The sequence below is a fragment of the Sarcophilus harrisii genome, chromosome 1, assembly GCF_902635505.1.
Source record: "Sarcophilus harrisii chromosome 1, mSarHar1.11, whole genome shotgun sequence".
Taxonomy (NCBI): domain Eukaryota; kingdom Metazoa; phylum Chordata; class Mammalia; order Dasyuromorphia; family Dasyuridae; genus Sarcophilus; species Sarcophilus harrisii.
In genome coordinates this window covers 165631539-165650697 of record NC_045426.1, presented here as the reverse complement: position 1 = coordinate 165650697, position 19159 = coordinate 165631539, and the positions used below count along the sequence as shown (strand labels likewise).

The 19159-nt window shown below is 32.6% G+C and overlaps 1 protein-coding gene across 2 annotated transcripts in view; it reads right to left on the bottom strand.

Moving 5' to 3' along the window:
• Window positions 1–19159, bottom strand: part of CERT1 (ceramide transporter 1) — a 130003-nt gene that overhangs the window by 102386 nt on the left and 8458 nt on the right. For both annotated transcript variants that reach the window (XM_031966363.1, XM_031966357.1), the window contains exons 2-3: window positions 18824–18958; window positions 4592–4708 (exon numbers count right to left, since the gene is read on the bottom strand). In XM_031966363.1, the coding sequence (XP_031822223.1) occupies window positions 4592–4708; window positions 18824–18958 (252 nt within the window). The remainder of the gene's footprint in view (window positions 1–4591; window positions 4709–18823; window positions 18959–19159) is intronic.

The window sequence follows — 19159 nt, the reverse complement described above, 5'->3', positions numbered from 1 at the left end:
CACTTTGCTGAGAATATGGTAATAAACCTATTTCAACATAAAAATTAACAAATCACCAAAATGGATTTAAACTCTAATATAGGAGAAATAGAAGTAGATAAAACAGACATCTGTCTCTTCTTGTATCCTTTTGTGGCTTCACAGTTTTTTTTTTTAAAGATTATTTTTAATTCCTTAGTCACCTTGTATTGTTATCTCCATGCATGTATGCATGTGAAAATGTTTTTCAGTTCCTCCTTCAATCAGTCTCTTCATCCAGTTCTTCCTCGGTGACTATCATATCTCAGATTCCTATGTCTATTCTTTTTAAGCACTACTCACAAAGTGGGCCCATCAAAATCTCATCAAAAACAAGGCTAGTGCTTCTAGTTAGATGAATAAAAAGTGAAACAGGAGGTCATTACATCTTGTCTTTCTTCATGGTTATGAGTATAATTTAAAAACTCATGGGATAGTTCTGTCACACTCTGATTATGTTCACCCGACCTATCCACGGGCACTTGATATTTTTCCAATTGCTTAGATTTGACTTTATTTGTGTGGAAAGTGTTTTGTAGTTAGATAGTTCCTGACTTTCCCTTGGCAGACAGATTGCCAAATATTTTATATTATCAACAATTATTTTAAATGGAATTTCTCTTTGTATCTCTTGCTGTTGGATTTTGTTAGTGATGTATAAGAATGCTAATGATTTATGTGGATTTATTTTGCATCCTGCAACTTTGCTAAAGTTGTGGGTTGCTTCTAATAGTTTCTTAGTTGATTCTCTTAGCTATCAAAGTGTGCATACCCTTTGACCCAGCAATGTTTCTACTGAGATTATATCCTAAAGAGATCTTAAAGGAGGGAAAGGGACCCACATGTGCAAAAATGTTTGTGGCAGCCCTCCTTGTAGTCACAAGAAACTGGAAACTGAGTAGATGCCCATCAATTGCAGAATAGCTGAATAAATGATGGTATATTAAGGCTATAGAATATTATTGTTCTATAAGAAACCACCAGCAGGATGATTTAAGAGAGGCTTGGGGAGACTTACATGAACTGATGCCAAGTGAAATGAGAAGAACCAGGAGATCATTATACACAGCAACAAGATTACATGATAATCAATTCTGATGGACATGGCTCTTTTCAACAATGAGCTGATTCAGGACAGTTTCAATTATGTTGTGATGAAGAGAGAACCATCTACAACCAGAGGACTTGGGAACACAATGTGGATCACAACATAGCATTTTCACTCTCTCTGTTATTTGCTTGCATTTTGTTTTCTTTCTCAGTTTTTCTTTTTCTTCCTTCTTGATCTCATTTTTCTTGTTCAGCAAGATAACTGTATAAATATGTATACCTTTACATGGATTTAACATGTATTTTTAACATATTTAACATGCATTGGACTACCTACTAGGATAAGATACATAGGATAAGATAGGATAAAAACAGACAATTCTCAGATGAAGAAATTGAAACTATTTCTAGTCATATGAAAAGATGCTCCATGTCATTATTAATCAGAGAAATGCAAATTAAGACAACTCTAAGATACCACTACACACCTGTCAGATTGGCTAAGATGACAGGAAAAAATAATGATGATTGTTGGAGGGGATGTGGGAAAACTGGGACATTGATGCATTGTTGGTGGAGTTGTGAACGAATCCAACCATTCTGGAGAGTAGTTTGGAACTATGCTCAAAAAGTTATCAAACTGTGCATACCCTTTGATCCAGCAGTGTTACTGCTGGGCTTATATCCCAAAGAGATTATAAAGAAGGGAAAGGGACCTGTATGTGCAGGAATGTTTGTGGCAGCCCTTTTTGTAGTGGCTAGAAACTGGAAATTGAGCGGATGCCCATCAGTTGGAGAATGGCTGAATAAATTGTGGTATATGAATATTATGGAATATTATTGCTCTGTAAGAAATGACCAACAGGATGATTTCAGAAAGGCCTGGAGAGACTTACATGAACTGATGCTGAGTAAAATGAGCAGGACCAGGAGATCATTATATACTTCAACAGCAATACTATATGATGACCAGTTCTGATGGACCTGGCCATCCTCAGCAACGAGATCAACCAAATCATTTCCAATGGAGCAGTAATGAACTGAACTAACTATACCCAGCCAAAGAACTCTGGGTGATGACTAAAAACCATTACATTGAATTCCCAATCCCTATATTTATGCCCACCTGCATTTTTGATTTCCTTCACAAGCTAATTGTACAATATTTCAGAGTCTGATTCTTTTTGTACAGCAAAATAATGGTTTGGTCATGTATACTTATTGTGTATCTAATTTATATTTTAATATATTTAACATCTACTGGTGATCCTGCCATCTGGGGGAGGGAGTGGAGGGTAAGAGGTGAAAAATTGGAACAAGAGGTTTGGCAATTGTTAATGCTGTAAAGTTACCCATGCATATAACCTGTAAATAAAAGGCTATTAAAAAAATAAAAGTAAATAAAAGCTTTAAAAAACACTTTTGAAGCTTTAAAATAAAATTTAGGAAAGATTTGCTGACAGGATATGTCAAGTAAAAATTCTTGTATACAATAAATAAAAGTCAGTTTTCTTCACTTTGGCTTACAACATTCTACAAAATTTAACCCCAAAGTAACTAATCTTTAATTAAAGAAAAATAGTTTCTGTTTCTTTAGTTTGATAATTTTCTAGACACCTAACAAAATGTTAAAAAAAAAAAAAAAAAGTCTACCATCTCACAAATACTTTTGCATAAACATTATAAAAAAGCAGGAAATATTTACCTAGTTTTCCACTGGCCTAAGAAAAGTTTTATGATTAACAAAAGGAAAAAGAAACATGATCAATATTACAAAGAAACTACTTATAACAGGCCAATTTTTCCTTTTTTTTTTCTGGCCTAATAATTAAGCAAGATTCTTATTGTATCTCTGTGAACCAACCAAGAGGAACAAGAACAAATAGATAGAAATAATAAAAAATTATTTTAATATAGAGTAACATGAAATTTAAAGTTCCCCCCCATTATTCCCTATCCTATTATCATTCAATAAGCCAGTAAGAGGATCCTCAGACATAATATTTAAGTTGAATTTCCACTTAATTGGTGAAAGCTGACCTACAAATTACAAAACCAAATATCTGGTTTCTGACTTCAGTACACCTTTAGCAATGTATTTTTTTTTCATTCACACTTTAATATAGGCTATCACCATCTCTAACCCAGATTATAGCAACTGGTCTCTGTAACTCAATCTCCTAATGTTGACTTCTCATACCAATCTATCTTATATAAATATATATACATTTGTATGTTTATACACTGTTTGTTGCGAGAGTGACTTTCCTCACAAAACTGACTACATAATTCCTTTACTCAAAATTTGGTGGCTTCCAATTGCCTCTGGGTAACAATATAAAGTAGCCCTGACCCCAGAGCTATCAGTCTTCCCTGAATATACCCTACGCCTCATAATATAATTTACTTACTCCTCTTTAGCTTTACAACTTTGTCCCACACTACCTTTACAGTATCATGGGTTTTATTCTCTCTTCTTCCCATTAAGTTCTACCAAAATCCTACATTCTACTTTGACATCTTTTTTCAGGCCATCCCTCATTCCTGGAATGTACTCCTTTATCTCTACTTTAAAAAACCTTTCTCTTTAAGAAGCACTAACTTATACAGATTCCCTCAACTACTATTACCGAGTTTAAAATCACTATATATGTATATACACATATACATTTATATGTGTATATACACAGCTACTTCTTATATATGTGTTCAATTTATATTTGTGCTGAATATATTTTCTTATGTATGTTTTCCACCATTAAGAATGTAAATTCCTTGAAAATAGGTTTTGTTTCATTATTTGTACTTCTATTTTTAATGCCTCCCTTGGCACCTGGCATACAGAAGGAATTTAATACTTGAATGATTTGATTTCACCTTTAGATATTAAGTTTAACTTAATAACTTAACAAATACTAACTGATCAGACAGGGATTAACTTGAAATCCATGGTCTTTAAAAAATATATATTTCAAGAATCATATTTCAATGTGATTGGTTTCGTTTTTCACTCTATTTTATTTTATGCATTTAAAAACATTATTCCAAAAAATCCAAAAACTTCAAAAGTCTGCCAATAAAGTCCATAAAATATAAAAAGGTCTAAAACTCCTGGCCTAAGATAGTTACAGAATATATACTCACACTCTCTCTTCTACTGCAATTTTGAGATAATTTCACTAAAGTGTACTTTAGTACCCCCTAAACGTACTCAAAACAAAAATCCAAAGAAAGAAAGATGTACAAAATGTTGCTCTGCTAAACAAATGTTAACTTTACCAATTCTTCATCATAGCACTTGCCCTGAATTTTAGAAATTTAAATTAATTTTCCACTGTAAAAATTAAGTTACACACAAGTTTTTAGGACATATCTATTATATCAAATAAGGTATACTTTTTACTTCAATAATTTTCAACCCCCTCAAAAAAAATCTGTAATTTAATATCTTCTAAAGTTAAGAGGTTTCTTTATCCTTCTCTATTATTAATCTTCCCAATATAAAAACAATAAAGACTCATACCTTGTGTTGTTCAATAGCATCTATCCATTGTTGTCTATGATCTGGATCCTGAGCTCTTAGATACCAGACACTATCATTTACACTAATATCAAATCGGCATTCATCAAAATCATGAGGCTGTAGAGGAAAAGGTAGATAGTGAAAATCAAAATTCATTAAGCATTACTATGCTTCATATACAAAATGAGAACATTAATTTGAATTTTTTTATACCAACACAAACACTTTCTCCAATATCTAATTTCACTCTGTTACTGATACAACACCAACATAGTTTCATTTAAAAAAAAAAGCTGAATTTGCTAAAGTAGTTAAGAATAATTATATGATTTTTAAAAATAAATCTTTAATAGAAATAAAAAAGGACTTCCTGACAAGATGACTACTTGAATAAGAGGCAGACTTCCTAGAATTTACAACTCTTCTAACAAAACACTCAAATTCCCAGTAGGTCAAATACTAAATGAGCAATAAATCAAATGAAAAAACTACTGTGACTTCTTTAACTTTAACTGTGACTAACTTTAACAGTGACTTGCACAATACAAAAATATAAAAATTAATTAGAAGCCCTAGGGCAATAGGAAAGGCTCTTCTCTGCCATGCTTGCCCCTATCTAGGCTTTACAAGCTAGAGACAGGTAGATGTTTTTATGCTGGAAAAATTTGAGATGCCCAGAGGTAGGCAAGAGCAGAGGATTTCCCAAAAGAATCAGAAAGGTAATCAGAAAGACCCAAGGACACAAAAAGTCGCTTAAGACTCTTTTTAGAGACACATCCCAGAGAGGGCTCTAAATCTCCAAGATTAGGCGATAGGAAAGTAAGGGTCAGAACAGAAATCCAAGATCTTAGTAAAGATCAAGGACAATTTGACCTCCTACTTTACCTAAAAACACAGAAAGGAAAAGAGCCTGCCCTGAACACAAAGATCTAATTCAGGAATTAAATCTATAAAGATGAGTTGATCAAAGAAAACACTGATCAGTTTCAAAAATTACTCTAGATTTAGCAATCCTCTAAAAGTAGGAATTAACAATAAAAACTCAAATTAAAAAAATGGATTTTTTTCCACAAGGACTTATATGACTATCTAGATGAAATAAAGACATAAAATGAGTGACTTAGAAATTAGTTCACCTTAATTTAAAAATGAAATTTTTGAAAACCACAACAGACCAAAAAGAATTCAAGGATTTCATGAGACAAAGCACACAATTATCATACTTCTTCAAAACCAGGATTTTTAGAAAAATCTCAAATATATTTCAAGAAATCAAAAATCACTAAAAAAAATTTTGCACAAACAAAACCAATACAACAGTCAAGATTAAAAGAAAAGCAGGAGAGTGGGGAAAAATTTTTTTACATTAAATTTATCTGCAAGGCCTTGTTTCTTAAATGTATAGAGTCACAATACTACAAATAGCAGTCCCATTTATTAGATCTGTTCTAAATCAGTATTGATTAGAGAAATGAAAATTAAAACAGCTTGAAGTACCACATTATATCTATCAAATTGGCTAATACAAGGGAAAATGAAAATATTAATATTGCAGATTTGGAAAAACTGGGATATTAATGCCTTGTTGGTGGAATTGTGAAATGGTCCAACTATTATGAACAATTTACAACTATTCTAAAGGAGTATAAAAAGTGCATACTCTTTTAATCAGCAATACCATTACTAGATCTGTATCCCAAAGAAAAAGGAAAAGAACCTATATGTACAAAATAGTTACAGCAGCTCCTTTTGTAGTGGCAAAGAATTGGAAATTGAGAGGATGCTCATCATTTGAGAAATGGTTAAACTAATTGTCTGTTGTGATGAGATACTTATATGAATTGATGAAAAGTGAAATGAACAAAACCAGGATAATACTATATGCTATAGTATAGTATAGTATAGTAATAGCACTACTATATATGATGAATTGTGACCACTACTACTGATCTGCCTTATGGAAGGTCTTATGATAAAAAATGCTATCCTGCTCAAGAAAGAGTTGTTAATGTGAATATGTTTTGCAAAGCTGCAGATGTATAATCGATATCAAGTTTTTTGTCTTCACAACAAATGGAGGAGAGATAGGAAAAATTCAGAACTCAAATTTTTTTCCATTAATATAAAAAGTAAACAATAATTTTTAGAGAAGGTGCAGAATAGTAGTGTGCCTAAGCATTTGTTCTTAAAATCTATTATAAATTTCCCATACATACATTTCATACCTTTAATCAGAAAAATTTGCTACAAATATCTATCTGCCCAACTTCTTTTCCAACTAATTCAATTAATTATTTCTTATTTATTCTGTAAATAGTTTTGTAGTCCATATTTGATCGACTCTTAGTAGATTCTGAGCTCCTTGAGAACAGGAACTATATTTTGCCTCTTTTTGTACTACAATAATTAGCATATAGTAAGTATTTAAGAAATGTTAATTGACAATAAAAGTTTTCCGGTCAACCATATTTGTGACTCTTGAACCCTATTAATTCCAAATAACCAAACTTGTAGATTTTAAAAAAAAACTATTACTGATAAAGACAGTGTAATATATCATAAACATAAAGCAGCCTGAGAACTCCAATTTTAGATAAGTAAAACAAATAACAAGGGTAAAGAATATTTAAGTACATATCCTAAATTACATTGGTACCCACAGAATTTTACAAAACCAAGAGAAAGACATCTAATATTAGGTTAATTTCCTCTGTAGAAGATATATGGAAGAATATATGTAAAACTAGCATGGGATGAAATAACATAAATGGATTGCAATCTAAACCACTAGAAAACTCACAAGCTCAGATTTAAAAACTGATAGGGACCTCACTGCCATCTAATCTAACTGCCTCTTTTTACAAAGGGAGAAATTGAGGCCCAAGTAGATCAAGCGATTTGTCTAAATTCACATAAATAATGTGTGAAGAGGTAGGATTTAGATTCAGTTCCTCCAACTTCAGAACCAGAACTCAAAAAGATAACATCTTCCAACCAGTGGGACATATATGCCCAAGTGCATAACAGTGCATAAAGGAGCAGGAGGAGACAAAGAAAAAATGAAAAGCAATTCAATGGAACACACTAAATCATAGAGAATTGGAAATTAAAGGCAAAATACATTTGAAAGACTAGTACTTTATATAAATACAAGGTTATCAAATAAGTCAAGAGACTGAACAAATTTTTCTCATATTTTTCACTGAAAAGAAGAATATGTAAAACAGTATTTGATTCACATTTCATACTACATATACTATCATTAATTTCAAGCAAAATCAATTATCTATGTATTTTAAAACCAGCACAAAAATAAAAGAAAATGGAATGATTTTACAACAATTATGAAGAGAAAATGTCTATTCAATTGGAGATTAAAAAAAAAGAAAGAAAGAAAAAAATCCCAAACCCTTCTGTCTGAATTCGCTGCAAACTTGAGGCAATATATGAAATACAATTTCATATATTCTATTCAATGAAAAATGTTGGGATTATATAACCTCAATTAGGCATTCAATGCTATTAAAAATCAATCTTTATTTTCCTTATCAACTCACTATGCTGTTCTCCACAGTTTTTCCAAAAGAGCTCTTTTTATCCCTACTCACCCCTCTCCTGGTTTTCCTTTCTGGCATCCTCTCAGCTGAGAAAGCTATTTCATATTTTACAGAAAAAAAAAAATTGGGAGTCATTTGCCATTTGAAACTGTCAGAGAACTTTATTGCTTGGAAGAGCCAAGTCTACCAAAATTGACTATTGGCACATTGCTGTTACTATGTACAATGTCCTCCTGGATTCTGCTCATTTCACTAAGCATCAGTTAATATAAATCCTTCCATTTTTTTCTGAAATCTGCCCACTATTCATTTCTTATAAAATAAGAGTATTCCATTACATTCATAAACCACAATTTGTTCAGCCATTCTGCAATTGATGGCCACCCCCTTGATTTCCAATTCTTTGCCATTACAAAGAGAGTTGCTATAAACATTTTGTACATGTGGGTCCTTTTATCTTTTTTGAAAATTATTTGTTTAGGATCCAAACTTGGATCAAAGGATATTCAGTTTTATACCCTTTGGGCACGGTTCCAAATTGCACTCCAAAATGATTGGATCAGTTCATAACTCCAATAACAATACATTACGAGAGGTACCTCAGAGTTATTTTAATTTAAATTTCTCTAATCAATAGTGATTTGGAACTTTTTTATATTATCATAGGTAGCTTTATTTTCTTAAATTAAAACTATGAAAACTGCTTGTTCATATCCTTTGACATTGCCTATTCTATTTCCTTCAATTTGTTTTTCCTCTGTTACTGCTAAAACTAACATTTCTAATACTACATTGAATAGAGGTGGTAACAGACATTCTTGCTTCACCACTGGTCTTATTGGGAAGGCTTCTAATTTATTTCTATTACATATTAATGACTGCTAATGGTTTTAGATAGCGAGATAAATACTGCTTATCATTTTAAGGAAAACTCCATTTATTCCTATGGTGCTGTTTTGTTTTGTTTTGAATAGGAATGGGTACTATATTTCATCAAAGGCTTTTCTGCATTTATTGAGAGGTACTGATTTGGTCCACTATGCTGATAGTTTTTCTACTACGGAACCAGTACTTCATTCCTGGTATAAATCCCAACTGGTCACAGTGTTTTATCCTGATGATACATTGCTACAATCTCTTTATTAATTTTTTATTTTAAAATTTCACATCAATATTAATTAAGGAGATTAATCTATCAATACTGTGTTTTGGCCCTTTCTGGTTTAGATATCAGCAACACACTTGTGTCAAAAAAAGAATTTGAAGAACTCTTTCTTTGCCCAATTTTTCAAGTAATTTACACAGTACTGGAATTGTTTGATATCTGTTTGGTATCTGGCCCTGCAGAATTTTTTTTTCTTGGGTTCACTAATGGCTTCTTTAATTTGTTTTTTTCTAAATTGGGGTAAAGACCAATTGGAGAATGGTTGAGTAAATTATGGTATATGAATGTTATGGAATATTATTGTTCTGTAAGAAATGACCAGCAGGACAAATACAGAGAGGATTGGCGAGACTTACATGAACTGATGCTGAGAGAAATGAGCAGAACCAGGAAATCATTATATACCTCAACAGCGATACTGTATGAGGATGTATTCTGATGGAAGTGGATTTCTTCAACAAAGACAAGATCTAAGATCAAGGATGGACAAAAGCAGCTACACCCAAAGAAAGAACACTAGGAAATGAATGTAAACTGCTTGCATTTTTGTTGTTCTTCCCAGGTTATTTATACCTTCTAAATCCAATTCTCCCTGAGCAGCAAGAAAACTGTTTGGTTCTGCACACGTATATTGTATCCAAGATCTACTGTAATCTATTTAACATGTATAGGACTGCTTGCCATCTTTGGGGAGAGGGCAGAGGGAGGGAAGGGAAAAATCGGAACAGAAGTGAGTGCAAGGGATAATGTAAAAAATTACACTGGCATGGGTTCTGTCAATAAAAAGTTATTTAATAAAAAACAAAACAAACAAACAAAAAGAATATAGGAATAAGGAATAAGGGCCTAACTGTGGGGATATCAGCTCTAAATTAGAAACATAGGAGGTAACCAATGAGATGTATTTTGGATACACACTCCATGTTCTCCCAACTTCTTTGATCTTGCTCTTTTAAGGGCCTGTCAATAAATCAACCAGATAGTCTATTCCATCCCCCAATTCTTTTCCAATTCCACATCTCCTCCCACCTACCTTCTTTCTCACCAAACTTAGCATTTTTGACACTATCTTTTGCCAACTTCTGATGCCTTCGAGCCTCATCCCCTGTTCCTTTCTTCAGAGCCTCTCTCTTGAAAGGGAGTTGGGAAGGAAAGGGAATCGTGGAATTTTTTTTAATATGAAAAGGGACAAGGCCCACAAGATTAAATTTATCCCTGTAAAGATAGAGAAATTGAGGACTAGAGGGGAAAGAATTAAATTAACAACACAGGTGAGATTAGACTCATCTTGAATTTGGGAATGAAGATGATACAAAGAGGTGTACTGGGCTTGGATCAGACATGGCTGGGTGTGCCAACACATGCCCAGCCCATAATCTGTGTTTGATTCTGGAATTAAGAGTGTAATGCCTCTTGAATGCTTTCTTAAAAACATAGTGTACTTCCTAGTGCTGTACACATGGAGAAAATAAAATTTCTGACTGGCTGAGAGAATGTAGAAACGGAAGCTTCAGTTGTGAGTAAGAGATTTACCTGACTGGTTTGCAGAGGACTTTCAGAAAGCAGTACAGTGAGAGACTTTTGAATGGCAGACTGGAATGTGTTGGATGCCTTGGGTGGGTATGAGAACCAGCCACTGTCAATGGAGGGTGGAGGGAGGGAGGGGAAAAATCGGAACATAAGTGAGTGGAAGGGATAATATTGTAAAAAATTACCCTGGCATGGGTTCTGTCAATAAAAAGTTATTTAATTAAAATATAATAAAATAAAATAAAATAAATTGGGGTAGTTTATTTCCTCTTGTTAATCTGGGCAATTTATATTTTTGTAAATGTTCATCCATTTTATTTAGAATGTCAGATTTACTGTTATACAATTGGGTAAAATAGATTGTAATTATTAAAATAATAATCTTTATCAGTGGTGAATTTACTCTTCATTTTTGATTATGGTAATTTGGTTTTCTTCTTTCTGCTTTTTTAAAAAATCAACTAAAGATTTATCTATTTCATTGGCTTTCCCCTCCTTAAACCCGCTCTTAGTTTTATTTATAAGTTCAGCAATTTTCCTACTTTCAATTTATTAATCTCTTCTTTGAATTTCAGAATTTCTAATTTATTTAAGAGGGGATTTTAAATTTGTTTTTTTCTTGCTTTTTTTGGTTGTATGTCCAATTCAACAATCTCCAAATCTTTCACTATTTTATTCATGTATGAGATATGAAACTTCCCTTAAGAACATCTATCGCTGCATGCCAGTTTTGGTATGCTGTCTCATTATTATCATTCTTTGAATAAAATTATTGGTTGTTTATATGATTTGTTGTTTGAACCACTCATTCTTTAGGGTTGAGATTAAATTTCCAGTTAGTTTTCAGTCATAGTCCTTTACTGCATATAGTGTTTATTACATCATGATCTAAAAAGGATGTAGTCAATATTTTTACTTTTCTGCATTTTATTATAAGATTTTTAATGTTCTAACAAGGTAAAAACTTGTATACATACCATATTGAGTGGAGGAAAATGTTTATTCCTTTCTATCCCCATTCAATTTTTTCCAGTGGTCTATCACAGACTACTATCATAGACATATCAACTTTTATAAAATTTTATTCACCACCTTTTTTGCTTATTTTGTGGTTACATTTATTTAATTTTGAGAGGGGGAGGTCAAGTTCCTACACTAATATTGTTTTGCTATTTCTTCCTATAACTTCTCTTCTAAGAATCCAGATACTAGGAAAACCTACCACCACCTCTCAAGATCACTTCTGGCTTTGGAAAACATTTCATCTTTGGGAAGTTCTTCCTGACTTAGAGCTTAAATCAGTCTCCTTTTAACCTCAATCACCAAATACTTGAAGACAGTTACCATGTCCCAAGGCTCTTCACCATGCCACTAGCTCTCTTCTGAAGGAGTAAATATGTGTCCATATGAAACCATGGTGGCCAGAACTGAATCCAAGACTCCAGGTGAGCTCTTAGGATGGCAAAAGATTTCGGAAATGTCACCTTTCCATTGGCATAAATTCAGCCCTATCTTAATCCATTGCTGACTCATTGAACTTGCAGCCCACTCAGATCCCAGATCTTTTTTCAAGATAATTAATAACTATGTCCTTTTAATTTTATAATTGTGAGGTTGATTTTATTTATTTATTTTTTTTGCTCAGGAAATTGGGGATAAAGTTACTTGCCCAGGGTCACATAGCTGGGAATTGTTAAGTGTCTGAGACCAGATGTGAATTCAGGTTCTCCCAACTTCAGGGCTGGCACTGTATCCACCTAGCTGCCCCAAGGCTGATTTTTTATACCCAAATGCAAGACCATGCATTTAACCTAATACGCTTTCATTTCACTATATTTAATCACAATGTTGCATGTAAAGATCATCCAATATATTGTTTCTGTCCTCCAAACCCAAGCTCAATGTCGCCTTCCATCTCTACCTTTGTCCAAATCCTTAATTTGGTTTTAAATACCATAAGAGCAATTGCAGATCCCAAGAGTAATCTCCTAAAGTGTGAACTTGGATGGGGAATAAATACGTTAAAAAAAAAAAAAAAAAAAAAAAAAAAAGGATTTACATGCTATGCCACTTGGTACATATTGTGTTTAGTATTGATATTACTTTATTATCTATGATACCTTTTTAGCAAGATAATTTCCTTTTCTCTCTTAAGATTTTTTTTTTTTGCTTTTGTTTTGTCTGAGATCAGGATTGCTACCCCTACTTTTACTTAACCTGTACTATTAACATATTCTGCTTCACCCTTTTATCTTTCCTCTTGTGTATATCCCATTGCTTCAAATGGGTTTCTTGTAAACAATACATTGAAGATTCTGGATTTTAATCCCCTCTATTACCTGATTCCATTTTATGAGAGAGTTCATCACATTCACATTTATGATTACAAGTTATCCATTTCCCTCCATGCTACTTTTTCTTATTTATACTCTTTTCTTTCTTTCATTCTGTCTATCACCAATTTTGCTTCTGACCATCATCTCACAGAAACTCTCCTTCGTTTTCTTTTCCCTTTCCCCTTCTGTCCTCTCCTCTCTCCATTCCCTCCCCTTTTTTTCCCTTTTCTATACTTCTCTGTAAGTAGTCCAATAATTCTTAAATTCTCTCTCCTGGATCTATTTTCCAGTTCAGTTCTTTCCCAATGAGGTAGTTTGCACTGAATTCTAGTTTTTTATTCTCATTTTGTTCTACTTATTCTTGTTGTTTCACAAAGTCCTTAGCTTCCATTTGCCCAACTTTATTTTTAAGGTATGATTTTCTTCAGCTTTCTTTTGTACCTCCTTTTCCATTACTTCAGTGGATTTTTTTTTTTGCATTTGACCAACTGAATACGTTTACAAATCGTTTGCTTTAGTCAATTTTTGTACTTCCTTCTCCAAGCTGTAACTTTCTCTCATATACTTCATTTCTTTTCCCAATTTTCTTCTATTTCGCTTATTTGACTTTTAAAATCCTCTTTGAGCACTTCTAAAAACTTTTTTTGGGTTTGAGACCAATTCATATCCCCCAATGAGATTTTTTATGTAGGCATTTTACCTGCTTCTGAGCTGGTGTTTTGATTTTCCCTTTCTATAGTAGCTTTCTATAGAAAGCTTTTTTGTTTCAACTTTTTTTTTCTGGCCTATTTCATGACTTTCAAAATTGAAGTATGTTCCTAAGATGTAGAGGACATATCCCCAAACTTCTTGTGTAGGGTCACTAGTTTTGGGTACTGGGATAACCTGACCTTGTTGCACCTGCTATTGCCTAGTTTCTGGGACTGGTAATTTGCCTTCTAAGCTGGGCTGGAGGCTCCACCATTGGTCTGCTGTGCTACTGTCCATGCGAGCCAGTCAGAGGTCTGGGTTGCTGATCTGTGCTGTGACTTACACCTGCACATTGCCTTGCCTGGATATCATCTGCACTGGGTTAGGCTGTGCTCCTCTTTTACCCAAATGAGATTGACCTTTCCTGAAGTCCTTCTAAGCTATGTGAAGCTGGAAAACTCTCTTTGTAGGTCCCATTACTCTAGAGTCTGTTCAGAGACTTGATTTAAAGTTGTTGCTGAGGAAAACTGGAGAGTTCATGAAACTTCCTGGCTTCTCTTTGCCATCTTGCTTTTGCCCTACCCCAGTTTTAAGAGGAAAAAAAAAAGGCAAAGTATTCAAAAGAGAATATGAAAATAAACAATGTTTCACTGTTTTTGTAATATTATTGTAATAGTAACATGCATTTTAAAAATGAGTTCAAGGTTTTATACAGAGTAATTTTGGTTTTGTATTTAGATATCAGTAACCTTGAGCAACAACAAAGTTTACATGAAAACAGAATTCCTTTGAGATTCCTTTAAGGAAAATGTTTTTTAATTACCTTATAGTATAGGAATACAAGGAAATGAAAGCTAAAGAGAAAAGATTATTAACACACAGAGTAAGGTATATATAAGGCACTATAAGCAAGGCTTTAAGATCGCCACATTTCACATGATAAGCAACCTATCATCAGAGTTTGCTATAACACCCAAGTCTCAATCTCTGGGAATGTAAAATAGCAGCCATTAAATTTATAACATGTAATCCTAACAACTGTACTAAGGAAATGGCAATACTATTTTGGGAGCAAGGAGAGAAAAGAGGGAAATTGACAGGGAGGAGAATGAAAAAACCTGTACTTTTAAAATTACAAATCTTAAAGTTGTATGAGAATAACAAGTCAAGGGAGACATCAAGCATACCAAAGTGTAAAGAGAATATGTCCAAAAATATCATATGCTTTGAAATTTTGCCTCAAGTTGACTTTACAGCTAGAAAAGGGGTGATAAATATTTTCTACTTTTCATTCTGACAATACAGCATAGCCAAAAATACAGAATTCTAATTTGTGCCATTAGTACTGCAGTTCATCTACATAAGTTGATTCCTGTGGACTAGAGTAGGTATCTATTGTTTATAAAATTTCCATAGGAAAAAGTTTCAATCACTGATTAGCTTGTAAAAACTTTTAAAATATATTTCTGAACTACTAAACTTTGTATTGGACAATAAGGCATTATTTGTTGTACTCTGAACAAATTAAAACAAAATTTTATTTGGGTTCTAAATCTTTATTTCTGATTATTAAATGCATACCACAGATTATAAAACTGATAAGACAACTAGTACTAACTCACAATTGTATTTGTTTCTCCTAAAGATGAAAAGAGACTCAAACATAATCCTTTGGACTACCAATGAAGTATAGCTTCTACTAGGCAGCCCACAATACCCCCACAGGGTAAGAACAGAACTTAAAATGACAATCTCCTACTAATTTAAAAATATTCCCTTTCACTTATATTTATTACTAAAAGCAACATTATTTCTTCCAAGTTCCTGTATTGCTCACAAGAAATTAGATTCCTAGCAACAAAGTTTTATAAAAACAATATCAATATAACAAAACGGATGTCTTATGGAGAATACCACCAGAGAATTTAACAGGGCAGAGTATAAAATTGGGAATATGTTCACTTGAAACAATGAAAGTATGATAGAAAGAGCACTTAAGCCTACGAATCAGAACTTAGTTCTGCAAACCTGCTATGTAACTGTGGACAAGTCATTTTAGTACTTACCTGTAAAATAAAAGTAATGTATTAGATAATTTTTTAAGTCCCTTCATAATTTTTAAAGTCCCTTCATACTAAAATTAAATGATTCTACAATTCATTAATAACAATTGCTTAAAAAAATTCAGAACATAAGCATGTTTCCTACTCCAAACTCTCAAAATTTAAGATTATTTTTATTTGCCTGTTTTGAGTTTCCTTTTGCACCATCAGATTTGATAGTATAATCAAGTACTAAGTGTTTAATTTATTTGTCCAATAATTGTTTACCTCATTTTTATGCATTAAGTCATTACACCATTCCAAGGAGTCCTTTCTCTTTTCCCCCACTCTATGAAATATTCATACTACTAAGCTGAATTTCTACTTAAAGCTTACTGTGATAGGAACATTCTCTTGTACTTAAATTCTACTCTGAAACTTGTCACCTAACCCTAAAATCTTAAACCTCCTTATATGGTTATCTCTCTAAAAAACGTAATTTATTCAGGCATATTAGACATATCCATTATGTACAATTCTTGTCCATGCCTATCAATAGTTTTGCCATGGGGTAGGGAGTTGATGGGGATGTTTCACTTAATACACTGCAGACTTTCTTTAATTTCCTTTGAAATTAAAAAAGTTAATGAAGAATGTAGTCTGTGTATTGGTTATTACTAGGTCTCATCATGTAACTAACTCTTTATCTTTTTGGATATGTTTCTTTGATGACATCCTTTACAAAAACTTCTCAGAGGAAGAATAAGAAAATGATTAAGAAATTCTATGCCCATGACATAAACAAACAGTATGAAATAGAAACACATAATGCCAAGTTTGGCAGGAATTTAATGTATATGAAGGTGAACTGCATGAAACAAGTCTTGGAGGGTAAGGAGGAATCAGACTGAGGAGGGACCTTAAATGTTGTGTAAGGAGTTAGTTTTTATCATAGAGCTGGAGTTCTTAATTTTTATTTTTTATGTTATGTACACCTTTGGTAGTCTGCTTAAGCCTCTGGACCTCTTAAGTTTCCTGCATTCATAAATGAAAGAAAATATCAAATTTCAATTAGAGATTAGTGAAAATAAAGATGTAATTCCCTCCTTCCCCATTCAAATTCATAAACTTCCTGAAATCTATCCACAGATTCCAAGTTAAGAACCCTATCTTAAACACAACAAGATGTACTGAAGGCTTTCTACCAGGGAAGCAAGATCAGACTTAGGACTTATAGGAAGATAACTTGTATAGTTTGTGGAAGATGGATAATCATGATTGGAGGATAAAGGAATGACAAAACAAGCTGCAAAGGGTGGTGCATTAAGATGATATTAATGTTGAAATAAATATCAAATGTTCAAATACTACCAGGAAATATGAGTTTTAGCACTGGTCCACACTCAAATAAAGAGTTAATTTCTAAGGCTTATTAAAAAATCTATATTATTCATACTTGTGTCTTCTTCAAGACACAGCCCTGTAAAGTAGCATTGATCTAATAATTCTAAAAAATTTCATCTCTATGCTAAAGGTAAAATTGCATTTCAGAAAATCCCAAAGACTTTGTTAAACTTAAATCAATTTAAATGAAAATCTAACATAGGAAGATGTGATTAATTTTATTTGTGTTTTTATATATATATGTGAGATATATATATTTGTAATCTTCACCATAAGAGAAGTTCTTTGTAGTGGGATGCTTTCTTCTAATCTCTTGAAATACTAGGTATTTATGAACAGTAGAGGAAACGCCAGTAGCTCACAAAAAAATGGTAAAACATTTTCAAATGTTTGTTTGTATTGTTTGCTTTAAATATATCATCATTAGGTTCTGCTGCTTCATTCCCAGATTATATCCTCTTCTTTCTACCCCATTAATCACTAATCTTTGTATGATTCTTCTTCTATCCTCTAAATTCTATCTTTTTCATTCTCACTGTGTCTGCCAATTGACTCATTCTCCTACTCATTTCTTTCACTCTGTACCCTGCTAAGATGAGATCTGAGATACAAATGCATTTATTAAATAAAAAAAAATAATCTGAATCCAAAGTATTTATAGTCAACATCCTGACATAAAGACAAGAAGGGAAGTATAAGCATATCTTTTAGTTGTTAGAAATATGATAGCATCACCTTTTAGTTCCTTAGTATACTTTGCATATGATATAGTTAAATCTCAATGGAATGGGGAAAAATACACCCAAACCACTAACCTAATCCCATGATAGGCTTTGAAAGTAAAGATCTTAGCATGGATAGTCACTGCTTATGACAATATATAGTTCTGCTAACCCTTTTTTTTTTTTTTTTTAAATTCTTTTAGATAGTACTCTTGGTAAGGTAGGGAGGAGTGATACATTTGAAAACCAGTGTGTTGCAACAACAAAAGATAAAATTAATAAATTTTTGGGAACATAAATTAATCATTGTCTCTAAATACTTTCACACTAACTCCTAATTGGTTGAACTTCTGTATCCTAAGTTATTTTATTCCTAAGCTATTTTAAAAATGAGAATCTCTATTATATATGGATAAATTACAGAAATCTTTAATAGCACAGAAAGGTATATGAAATATTGCAAACAATAATTCTTTCCCTTAATCATATAATTCAAAATTATGTTAGATTTCAGTAATTAGCATGAAACCTAAAATCCACCTTTCAATTTAAGAGTAATGTAATAATCTGTTATGAAAAAAACATCTTTCCCTGCACAGAAAATAAATATTCATTCCCTTCTAAACTTTAACAGATTCTTTTCAGATGACTGATACTCCTTGGCTGCCCTCCTGAAACCCTTTAAATCTTCCAATTCCACCAGCAATTATACAATATATAAGTTATACAGTACATAAAGCACAAGCATTTTAAGGGTAAAAATATTTATTTAAAAAGTGAACTCACCGTAATAACAGCTTTGCTGAGACAGATAGATCCCCGGCAGCCATACTCTGTCTCATCTTCAGATTTGTAGTAACTCAGAGTATTATTTTTCAAAACTACCCAACGATCTTGCCACCCATGAATGTAATTTGTCCACTAAGGGAGGAAAAGAAAAATGAACAATTTGGTGAATCATTAGTTAATTTAAATTTTTATAAGTTTGACCCTTCTATCTAAATAAATCTATGTATTTAGTGCCATACCAACCAAATTACCAAAAAATTACTATGTAGAATTAGAAAAAAATAATACCAACATTGATCTGGAGGAACATAAAGTCAAGAATGTCAAGGGAAT